Raw genomic sequence first — 12,530 nt, forward strand, 5'->3', positions numbered from 1 at the left:
ATTTGCTAATTTAATCGTTCAGTAAATAAAAATATCAACGAAAGGACCAAACACACTCACTGACACATCCGCCATGACGTCAGTAATTTGGTCGCCCCCAACCCATAACCTTCCCCACCACCCCCCCACCCGCCCCCTACAGTCACCCACCCTATAACTCTCCAGTCCACAACCTTAATAACCCTGTCCACCCTCCCTCTCCATCACCGCCCATATCGCCACCCCACCCCACCCAGAACCCTCAGCCAAACAGAACCTTTAAAAATGCAATTACGATAGAAATGACAGAAACAATTACAGTAGAGAGGTTTCAGACAAGCTGTATCCCGATTCATTGTCCACCTTGCTGTATTTTACCATCTTTACGACTTTATTTTGTATCGTGATTCTATTTACGCCACCGTTCACAGGATTGGGTGTACGGTAAACTAGCCGTTGTCAGTTGTAGAATTCTTGAGATGTTTCTTAGTGACCCCCGCATCCACGACCCATCACCCCATAGTTTTATCTTTCTTCCCGCTTCACCACCATCACCACCCGTAACACTACCTTACCCCATTCCTTAACCTCACCTCAGCTCCCCCCCAACAACTCCAGCTTCCCCTTCCTTCTTTCCCTAGCTTCTCCTTCCATTTTTCCCTCCTTCTCCTTCCCTCCTTCTCTCCCCAACTCATTTCATTACCTCAGTTCTTCCCACTATTAACCTTTCTTGTTCTCACTCCCCATTCCTCTACCCACCCAACCACCCCCCACCTCCCCCTTCAGCGTGACGGGTGAGCCGGAACTAAGGGTGACCTGCTGTGACCTCTGACCCCCGTCCCAGGTGACCACGTGCTGGGCCGCCCTCGGGGTAATGTTGGTGCGTGACTTCTGCGCTGTGAAAGGCGAGTCCAGTGTGGCTATTGCTGTGATTGCTGCAGTTCATGATGCTGTGGTTGTGGTGGATGATGCTGTTAATGATATTGTGGTTGTTGTGATTATCGTTGTGGTCGTGATTGTTGTGGTTGTAGTTTTTTGCTGTTAATGTGGTTATTGTTGTTTAGGTTGTGGTGGAAGCTGTAGGAGTTGAGGTTATGCTGTTAGCCCTAATGTTGTTGTTGTAGTTATGGTGTATGTTGTGGTTATTGTCATCCTGGTTGTGGTGGATGTTGTCGTGGTAGGTGTTGTTGGTAAAGTCGGTCTCTTGCAAAGGTTAATGGACAATGTCTTACACCTGACCAGTAGATCAACTTAATTGTAAGGCGGAGGAACCATGCAGAATATGACCAGGGGTATCTCTCTCTCTCTCTCTCTCTCTCTCTCTCTCTCTCTCTCTTGTATAAAAGAAAGAACACGTGAAATTAACTAGTTATGGTGTCTGTCTGTCTGCCTCTCTCTTTCTTTCCGTATCGTAAATTAGAACACAAGTTTAGTCGTTCATTTCCTTCCCTCAATGTATCATATTTCAGAACTCTTTATGGTAGTTGGTAAGTTTCCTGAAAATCACAGAGGAGGCAACATGGAGAGTCCTTGGTCGAGTGTGAGGGACGGTGACGGAGGGGAGAGAGAGGGGTGGAGGGGGTATGGTTGCATCTCCATATCAAAGGGTAGACGGAATAAAAATAAATATCGGACGGTCATAGATTTATTTATTTATTTTTAATTTTTTTTAAGGAATCCTGCAGAGGTGGAGGTTATGCATGAGTGACGGTGGTGCAGTGTGTAGTGGAGTAAGGCACTGGGAAAATAATGGAGAGAGCCCCGTATTTGCATGTCACAAAGGCACCGTATTTAAAAGTTTTGAATGAATTTTACCGCCTAATTCCTGTGAAGTGTTGAGAAGAACAGTATTTCCTCTTTTGGGTACAACGAGGGTGGGTGGGGAGGGTTGGGGGAGTTAAGCGGCCTATACTTTTTTATTTCCCATCGTGGCGTCTTTTTTTTTTGGTTCTCCTACACCTCGCGCAGAAGGGGTCGTCATTGTACTGGTCGTTGTGGTCGTCGTCTTTGTACTGGTCGTTGTAGTCGTCGTCATTGTACTGGTCGTCGTAGTCGTCGTCATTGTACTGGTCGTTAGTCGTCGTCATTGTACTGGTCGTTGTAGTCGTCGTCATTGTACTGGTCGTTGTAGTCGTCGTCATTGTACTGGTCGTTGTAGTCGTCGTCACTGTACTGGTCGTTGTAGTCGTCGTCATTGTACTGGTCGTCGTAGTCGTCGTCATTGTACTGGTCGTTGTAGTCGTTGTCATTGTACTGGTCGTTGTAGTCGTCGTCATTGTACTGGTCGTTGTAGTCGTCGTCATTGTACTGGTCGTTGTAGTCGTCGTCATTGTACTGGTCGTTGTAGTCGTCGTCATTGTACTGGTCGTTGTAGTCGTCGTCATTGTACTGGTCATCGTAGTCGTAATATTGTAAGTTTTATAATCAATCTTATGTCAGTAACTCGTGCCAGTTCACTTTACATTTAGATTGTCACATCATGGCGGACTCCAGGTCGGGTCACCTGGTGCTGTACGAAATTCACTTATTATCGTTCACAGGTACGATAATACTGTTCGTCTCTGTGTGTGTGTGTGTGTGTGTGTGTGTGTGTGTGTGTGTGCTCTAGACTCGGGGACCCATCAATGCCAGGGAGTTCAAATTCAACTGAATAATTCCCTCAGGGGTGTCAAAATCACTCACTGAATTTTAAGGTTTTTGACAATTACTCCCCTGTAAATCCCCCTCAACCCCCCCTCTTCACCCCTCATCAACCCCCTTTCAACCCCCCTTCAAACTTCCTCGTGGACTCTTACCTTCTCTCTGGTGGACTCTTACCTTCTCTCTGGATGCTCTCACTCCCTCTCGCTAACCATGACAGCAGAGACAACAACAACTTCCCGTGACGTTAGAAGATGGATACAAAAAAAGGAAAAAAAGTTAAATAAAAAGTAGATAAGAGGATTTGATGAGCCTTGTGGTTAGTAAGGTATCTGTTGACGTGAACATTGTCTTGTGTTTAATGGCGTTTTTCTGGTTAGTACAAAGATAGTGTAGATATTTTAATGTGTGTGCGTGTGTGCGTCTAAAAGAGGGGACGTGTAATACAAGTCTGGAGAATTATCGAAAGCACACCCTATCATGCCAATGGGATAATCCTTAGGGGAGACGGAGAAAGAAGATGGGAAGAGAAAGGCAGAAGGGGAGGGAGAAGAAAAATTAGTAAGAGGAAGGGAGAAAGGGATAAGAGAGAGAGACAGGAGAGAACACAAGAGCTACACGACAACCCTCTCTCACTACCTACGGTATTTCTGCTGCGTGGAACAAGAGTCGTCAGGGAATGTGAGGAATCTTTGTATGTAAATTAGAACCTCGGACAAGTCAACTCTGTGTCCACTAATTAAAGTGACAACGTAAATATCTGGTGATCGAGGGTGGTGGTGTGAGTAGTGGTGGTAGGGAAGGTGTTGGTAGTGATGTGTGGTGGTAGGGAAGGTGTTGGTAGTGGTGGTAGTGAAGGTGGTGGTAGTGGTGATCTCAGGAAGGATAAATATCGGTGAGTGGCATTGTGGGTACATCGCTATCAACCAGCCGTCAGTTTATTTAGATATTTCTGTACGATACCGTCACCACCTGGCCATCAACCATACCTCTAATTAACAATGATTTTTCTTTTACTCAGGTATTTGAATAAAATATCTCGCTATGATTAATATAATTCACTGGATATTCAATGCCTGAGACATAACCTCACGGTGTCAACTTATCCAGACATCTTTCTAATGAGTGGACAAGAATACGAACAGATAGAGTCAGACAAAAGGACAGAATATAGAAGATAGACAGATAGACAGGACCCTTGAGAGAAACCAGAGATACCATAAAAAGCAAATATATTTTCTGAACGATCGGTATGTTGTCTTCCACACAGACTAACAGCCTTAAGACACAGGGAGGGTCCACTCATAGTGTCTTAACTGCGTCTCTCATTTACAGTAGATTCCAATTCATTTATCCTCGAGTTATTCTTGTTGATGGTGAGTGATGAGTGAGCTGGGCATGAACTGGTGTTAGAAAGGCTCTTACTGTAGAGTTGAGTAGTTGGTGAGTAAAGGATGTGAGGTATCTTGATATAGATGGGTAAGTTAAGAGAGGATGATGTATTTGTTCATCAATGAGTAAGTGGTGAGTACAGAAGGTGTAAAAGGCACGAGGAAGAATTAGGGTGAGTAACTGTTGATTAAGGATAAGGAAAGCGAGTTACTTTGATGTTAGTGATTAATTCTAGCGACGATGAGGTGTTTTATCATCAGTAGGTGAGTGAGGATGGGGTAAAACGCCTCGAGGAAGACTTCAGAGGTGAGTAATGAACTGTCGGCCGCACGTGGTGTCACCTCGCGGCGCCTCAATACAACTCTTACACCTAAAAGCCAATTTAATTGTTGATGAATTGATGGTCGAGCAGCTGAACATGTGGCCGCCAGACCTCTTACTCCATGGAGGGTGAGGGATGGAGGGCGTGGAGTGAAGGAGAGAGGGAGTGGTGAGTGGGGGAGATGGGGATCAGTGGGGTGTGAAGGGGAGGGAAGAGGTGGAAGAAAGGGGAAATCGGGGAGAGGGGAGGATAAAGAGTATGGGGATGAAGGGAGCTATCGGAAGGGGGAGATAGGAGGCATTAGAAGTATAGCGATGTACTGGAAGCGTCAGTTTATCGGTTAGTGATACGCGTGTGTGTGTATATATATATACATGGTTATGGCCGTGTATATATTGCACATATACATGGATGCTTGCATGTACGTATGTATGTAAGTACGTTTTCCCTTCCTTTCCCAGCTGCCCGTCCCTCTCCTTCCCTCACCAAGAAAACAAAAAAAAAAGGCGAAATCTTGCTGCACCATCCCGTCAATTTGGACTTCGGCACAATAAAATTCTGTTATTTCCTTCTTTTCCGGGGTGTAGGGCGCCTCCCCAGCCACGGATATTACGTATTTAATGGTTGATGGCGTCACGCGCGCTGTATCCAAGAGTCCTCCCTCCTCCTCCTCCTCCTCCTCCTCCGCTGTGTCATCCTCAGTCGCTTCTGTTTTATCGTCTGCCAGAACATCATTTCCTCCCCTCCCCCCTGTCTCAGTTGTCATTTTCTGTGTTATTGATTCTCGTTTACTCTTCACTGGGTAACGCTAGAAGGGCTTTCTATGTCGTCTCTGTGTATTGTATCTGTCTCTATCTGTCGGGGCATAATTGAAGAATAGGGTAAGTTATGGTGTTGATACTAGGTGTGTCTGTTCGTCATTATATTCCCGAAATATGTTATAATTCTAAGGTCAAAATATCACAGATCAAGGTCATTAACGGGCCTAGAAAATATAGTATGTAGTCCCGTGTTGGCAGCATAAAGGGAATGGAGAGTCAATGCTCAATGCTCATGCTTTGGTTTACTGTATATAATCACCATGACTAGAACTGCTCTGTCAAGGCTTTATGAAATATACACCCGCCACCTGTATGCCACGAGTGTGATATTTTATACATATCCCAGAACATCCCCCACCCCCATCGAGTTTCTTTTGTCACTCATTTAATATTATTCCTGGACGCAAAATTCGCTCGGTTGTCAATTTCTAGTTTTCTTTTCTTTCCCCATCTGTTTAATAATTTTCTGTTTGCCTCGTTGTTTTTGTTTTATTTCTTGTTTGTTTATTGTACCTGATTAGAATTCTGTTTTTATTTCATTATTTTTTAAACTTCGTAGTGTATTTTATTCATAAGGACATGTTCAATAATAATAATAATAATAATAATAATAATAATAATAATAATCCAGGTTAAATCTTTCATCTCCTCTTTATCTACGTTTATCACACTTTACTGGGTGTATCTCTCTCCTGTTGCATATTCTTGTTTCATCTTCCTTTCATTCCCTTCCCCAGTCCATCCTCCTGCTCTTCACTCTGCTTTCATCTTCCACTTTTTCACTTCACCCCTTCTATTTTTCTCTGTCTCCCGTTTGTCTCTCTTTATCTCCCCCTGTCTCTATCTTCATTTCTCAACTTTCCTGCTTTCTCTTTCTACCTCCCAGATAACTTCCTCTTCCTCTTTCCTCTCCTCCTCCCTTCCCCCCTCCTCCTCCTCCTTCTCTTCCCCCTTCTCTTCCCCACCCTCCTCTTCCCCACCTCCTCTTCCCCACCCCCCTCCTCTTCCCCCACCTCTCCTCCTCCTCCCCACCTCTCCTCCTCCTCCTCCCCACCCCTCCTCCTCTTCCCCACCCCTCCTCCTCCTCCCCACCCCTCCTCCTCCCCACCCCCTCCCCACCCCTCCTCCCTCCTCCTACATACACTGACGCATTGTATACGCATATCTACGGCCAGACATTCTCATGCATATGTATCTATTTATCTGTCTGTACATGCCGACCAATACCCACACACACACACACACACACACACACACACACACACACACACACAGTCAGCCAATGAGTCGGCAGTCAGACACGCGAACAGTCATCTCTTGTTCACAGTCAGTCCGTCACCTGTCAGAACCGACAGGAGGCAGCGACCACCCCTCACCCCCTCCCGCCCCCCTCTTAGGGTTCAGCCTTTATGCATATCATTATAACAAACACCCAAGTCAGTGGCTTCATTGATATAGGATCCTAGCTTCTTATAGTAGGATACCAGTTAGTTATAGGTACAGTAGAATGATACTTGTTAAAGGTTAACCCCTTAATTCAGTAAAGTTTCCATCGAGTCCCTTCTTCACTTTATAATAACTCCCGTATGTGATAACATCAACCTTGATATTTTCTCTGTCTATTTTAGTAACATTTTAAGAAACATAAAAAACCCGTGATATTGTTAAAAATTTAAGATAGGAAAAAAAAGTTAAACCAACTACCTACTTCTGCTAGTGTGGTCTGAGCTTGGTTTTCAACACACATTTTCTCCAATCGCCGCCAATGATGAAGTAATGTCTCGTACTTGTCTCCTGTGAACGATACTTTGTCTTCATAACAACACCAACAGATTACCTTGGTCCCACAAGTATGACGTCACACATGGTAGGATAAGTTGATGTTAGTGTAACAAGATGAGATAGTTCTTTCTGACATGCAACCAAAACTTGGGAAGATTTTTTGGAACAATTGGCTTTTGTAAGGAGCCAACACTTGATAAGTCTATGAGTTGTTCTTATTCAAAATTTGTCAACATACGGAGTGTGTCAGCAGCATATGGAGATAATTTCTATTGAAGATTTAACACATTTACATCCTTAAAATAAATTATAACTACTTCAGTAAAGTGTTCCATTGTTCAGTAAATAGTTTATGGTTGGCTTCCATTCCATTGCTAAAAATAAGTTTCTGTTGTAGGGAAAATGTCAAAAGCTTTATCTTTTAAATGTCTTTTTCATGAATGTAGTTTTCGTGTTAACACATTCACTTTGTCGCCCTGGGTCACAATATTGGTGTGAGGACCTTTTGTGTTGTAACCCTCAAAGCCACCGGTACGACCTCCAACCACCAGTGCGACCCCCAACCATCGGAACGACCTCCAACCATCGGGACGACCCCCAACCATCGGGACGACCCCCAACCATCGGGACGACCCCCAACCATCGGGACGACCCCCAACCATCGGGACGACCCCTAACCACTGGTACGACCCCGAATCACCGGCATGCAGTCTGAAAAACACTGGGTTAAACAATATGTTATTAGAGAATTAATTGTTTTTTTCTAGTCATCGCTTTGTTTGTTAAATACACTTTCTGTTGTGTTATTGTGCTCAGACGTGTGTAATTGGAATTTTACACACACACACACACACACACACACACACACACACACGGGAGATCTCACTTTAATCCCCTGAAGGATCATGCGTGTGTGTGCGTGTGTGTGAGATAGAAAAATATCAAAGGATTTATTTGAGACATAACTGTGAGCAGTTGTGATGAAAGGAGAGGCGGAACGGCGGCGGCTTTGACGACAGGCGGAGATGTGCGAGGGAGGAGAGTGGGGGAGGGGGTAGACTGGAGTGGAGAGAGTGGGCAAGTAAGGGGAAGGGAGAGGGGAAGAAACGGGGAGGGTAAATGGGGAGAGAGAAAGAATGTAGAGGAGGTGGAAGAAGAGAGAGTGGGAGGAGGGTGCTACTATAGTATGCGGTCTACCGAGCCGGAGTTGTGTCTACCTGGACATTTACACTGTAGCACTAACCTAGCCTAGGTTAGGTTAGGTTAATGGATGCTACAGTGTAAATATCCCGGTAGACACAACTCTAGCCGTGCAATATTCGTGATGATACTAAATGTTTCATAATACTTCCCTGAGATAAATGTACAGTATATATCAGGTGCCTTCTAGAGAGCTCAGGCGCTCATCTGGCTCAGCCATGTTAATCGACTCTGTATCTGTGTTTTTCTGGCTAAATAAACTGTTTCAAAATCAATATCTTACTAAAGTAGTACCGAGAGGAGAGTAGGCAGGAGATGTGAGAACAAACAGGTGGAGGGAGTGAGGGATGGTCAGAATAGAATAGGAGAGAGAGAGAGAGAGAGAGAGAGAGTCCATGATGAGTATTGGTAAGGTGAGGCTGAGAAACTCCTGAATCACATACAATACCTGAAGACCCCCTTCCCTCCCTCTCCTCCCACACACCTTATTTTACCTGATATTTAAACATCTTAATGCTACTTGGGGGAGGGGTGGTTAGGTTAGGTTAGTTTAGTTTAGTTTAGTTTAGTTTAGTTTAGTTTAGTTTAGTTTAGTTTAGTTTAGTTTAGTTTAGTTTAGTTTAGTTTAGTTTAGTTTAGTTTAGTTTAGTTTAGTTTAGTTTAGTTTAGTTTAGTTTAGTTTAGTTTAGTTTAGTTTAGTTTAGGTTAGGTTAGGTTAGGTTAGGTTAGGTTAGGTTAGGTTAGGTTAGGTTAGGTTAGGTTAGGTTAGGTTAGGTTAGGTTAGGTTAGGTTAGGTTAGGTGTATAACCTGGAGGCGAATATTCTGGGGGTCCGATGTTGTCTGAGAAGAAACCGTGGTGTATCGTACACACACACCACGAGTAATAAAGTAAATAACATACATCCAGTACATCATTGTAACACTAGGAGGGGCTGGAGAATGTGAGGAGTGGAGGAGCATGACTGAGGTGTTTGTGAAGTAAACACCTGTGACAGTAGTAGTGGTACAGACCCATACTGCAGCAGGGGGCTCAACACACACCACTACCTCCCACACTTCATAATAAAACAATGAATTAAATGTATGAAAAATAAGAAGAAAACAGGAGACTAATGAATAATGTATGTGGTTGAGAAGATGTCTTTAAAGGAATCTAACGTAGATAATAATAATAATAATAATAATAATAATAATAATAATAATAATAATAACAACTTCATATTCGTTAAAAGATACCAAATTTCTTCATTGATCTTAGGTACTTTAAAAACTCCACTTTGGTACAGTTATACACATAGAGAGAGGCAGAGAGATAGAGAAACTGAGAGAGAGAGAGAGAGAGAGAGAGAGAGAGAGAGAGAGAGAGAGAGAGAGAGAGAGAGAGAGAGCAACACCATCCATCAGCCGAAGGTCTCCTCTATTACCATAATCCGTCAGAAGGTGATGAACTTTGACCCCGGGGTGTTTGTGCTACAGCTGGCTGGGTCAGGTTCACTGCTTAATCCCTCCTGCTGCAGGGAGGAGCCGTCAAGGGGAGGGAGAGAGCTAATACGGTACTGGCTTGTTTGAAGAGAGAAGGGGAAAGAGAGAGAGGAAGAGAGAAAGAGAGATGAAGAATAGAAAAATTAAGAAAAAAAGAGCAGATGGAGGGACAAGATCAGGTTTCGAGGTGTCCAGTGAAGAGCTCAGGAGAGGTGGTTTGGGTAAATCCTGAATCCAGTATTAGTGATGATGATGGTGAAATAGATAGATAGATAGATATACATATATACACATATATAAGTATGATGATGAAGGTAATGATACATATATACACTACATACCTATGTACTATAGGTGGGCTGTAACCAGTAGGGTCCTAAATGAGTGTAGCATCTCACCTGGTCTTGGCTCTCCTCACTAACTCACAACCTCTCCTCCATGTTGTTATTGTCTCTCACCTCAGGCGCCATACTTCAGGTGATCGAAGGAAATTTACATAAAACTTACCTCTCAGGTGTATAATTACTGCATCTCGTTCACTAATTGGTACTGGACTTTGTTTCACTAATGATCTCAAGTAATGTGTGGTTTGGTCATTAGAACTGTGTCATTGGACGTAATTTTTCCAGCATTAGATTCTTTTTCTCACGTTTCGTTGTTATGTCTTCGTGGTTACAGGATGTTGAGATGACCACTGGCGTAACTGTTTTACGTGGCAGAAATTTTGTATCAAGTCTTGGGGTAAGAGGTGGTGTTAGAAGATAGATAGATAGATAGATAGATAAATAGGTAGACAGATAGATAGATAGACAGATAGATAAATAGATAGATAGATAGATATGAAGAAAATTAGGGCGTTTCTATGTTTAAATTAGAATTCTCATGGCTTTCAAGTCTTGTCAAAATGCCTAGCGAAGAAAGACTGAATAAATGTCGATTATCTTATCATAATTCTATATTGACTCGTAATTTTTTAGGTTCTTATGATTCATTCATTTTTTATTATATATTTTTATTTAATTTTATTTATTTAATATTTTAGCATACAGTGGTTAACATCCCTCCCAAATACACCCACACACACATCCACACATGCATCCATCCACACACACTCACACTCACCCACACACACTCACCCACACACACTAACCCACACACACTCACTCACTCCCCCCTTCACCCCACATACTCACTCCCACACATACTCACTCCACCCACACCTCCCCCACCCACCCACACTCACACTCACCCACACACACTCACCCACACACACTCGCCCACACACACTCACCCACACACACACACACACACACACACACACACACACACACACACACACCCACCCACTCACCCACACACACACGATAATCACGGACATGTACAACAATATTTTGGCAGATATGAGGAGTATTATTTAAGATAATCGTCCCTCGCTCTATGACCAACAGCGCCACGCACATTAAAACTAATGGACTTGTCAGGAAGATAGTGTGGTCATTAGAGACGCTGCACGACCCCCGCTGCTCTCATAATAAATACGGCTATGATGTGCTTATTACTGAGGTAGTTAGACCCACTCCTTGAGGGAACGCTGTTGAGAATTATACTTTGGTCTCGTGTAGGTATTTCTGACCCTTGAGCTGTATTAGTAATTTAACCTGTACTTGTACTAGTGTTTAACATGTCTCTGTACTATTGTTTAACCTGCACCTGTACAAGTGTTTAACCTGTACCTGTGCTAGTGTCTTTACCTGCCCTAGAAGATGACCCTGTCTTGTGGCTCCTGTTACTTAATGAGTCAGAGTGTCGAACATTGTTGATACTTCTCTTCGTATTGTCTTGCCGATGCTGAGTTGTGCCGCTGGTGATTTTTCCCGCTGTCACTGACCTTCTACCCCTCCTATTGCTGCCCTGGCCCCTCACTCCTCTCCCTCACTGCTGACGCTACTATCCTCCCTCCTCCCTTCTCTCATCTTCGTTCTCCCCATTTCCTCTCCCCCTTTTCCACCGTATCCCAAAACTCCGACAAAGGGGATGAGCGTTAGAGGGAGGGAAGTGTGTGTGTGTGTGTGTGAGAGAGAGTGCCCCGCCTGTGCGCTCGCCGGCGTGTCCAATCTGATGAAGCGAACGACGGTGCGTCAGGCCGGGCGTCAAGGAGACGTCTGTTGTGGTGGCGACGGAATTACAAAGTAGAGGACCGCCCACCTGCAACCAGAGCCCAGGTTCCTCCTCCTCCTCCTCTCCTTGATGGAATATTTTAACACACGACAGGAGACGAATGGCTGGGCAGAGACAGCTGCTTCATAGTGGAATAGTGATGTACTGTTATACCACAAAGTGTTCATTGTTGAGGTACACTCGTCAACAAAAGTCCTGTCGCCTCACCTGCCTCTTCATGAACCCAGATATTCAGAGACCTGTGAAACCGAAACAGGTCTCTGAATCTCTGGGTTCATGAAGAGGCAGGTGAGGCGACATGATTTTTTGTTGGCGGGTGTACACTAATTCAAGAACATTATTTAACACATAACAGATAAGTACAGATGTAGGGGTCATTAGCTACGCAATATATTTTGACAGCTATACAAAAATTTATTTCATAGTATCACTGTCTTCTTTCACCTAATTTGAGGAAATAATTCAGGTTTTGAATATTTTCTTGCGGAGATCAGGGGTGTTGGGAAGTAGTCCTTTTCTTATAAGAATTTTCAGGTCGTAAATATGGTGTGTGTGTGTGTGTGTGTGTGTGTGTGTGTGTGTGTGTGTGTGTGTGTGTGTGTGTGTGTGTGTGTGTGTGTGTGTGTGTGTGTGTGTGTGTGTGTGTGTGTGTGTGTGTGTGTGTGTGTGTGTGTGTGTGTGTGTGTGTGTGTGTGTGTGTGTGTGTGTGTGTGTGTGTGTGTGTGTGTGTGTG

General features: G+C 43.9%; 1 protein-coding gene across 1 annotated transcript; it reads right to left on the reverse strand.

The window, feature by feature from the left end:
• Positions 1-2,052: 2,052 nt before the first annotated feature.
• Positions 2,053-7,541, reverse strand: LOC121869283 (aspartate and glycine-rich protein-like). Its single transcript, XM_042370529.1, has 2 exons — positions 7,404-7,541; positions 2,053-2,367 (listed from the first exon to the last, which is right to left on the reverse strand). The coding sequence occupies exons 1-2, from the start codon at positions 7,539-7,541 to the stop codon at positions 2,053-2,055; spliced, it is 453 nt and encodes a 150-aa protein (XP_042226463.1).
• Positions 7,542-12,530: the final 4,989 nt, after the last annotated feature.

The sequence above is a fragment of the Homarus americanus genome, unplaced genomic scaffold (genome assembly GCF_018991925.1).
Source record: "Homarus americanus isolate GMGI-L3 unplaced genomic scaffold, GMGI_Hamer_2.0 scaffold36734, whole genome shotgun sequence".
Lineage (NCBI taxonomy): Eukaryota > Metazoa > Arthropoda > Malacostraca > Decapoda > Nephropidae > Homarus > Homarus americanus.

What these genes read in the sequence shown, in the direction of transcription:
- LOC121869283 (XM_042370529.1), bottom strand. Translation starts at nt 7,541, where the DNA reads ATGGTTGGGGGTCGTCCCGATGGTTGGAGGTCGTTCCGATGGTTGGGG. An exon ending in TTGTGACCCAGGGCGACAAA is followed by an intron (nt 2,368 to 7,403) that starts GTGAATGTGTTA and finishes TACGATGACCAG; the next exon opens with TACAATGACGACGACTACAA.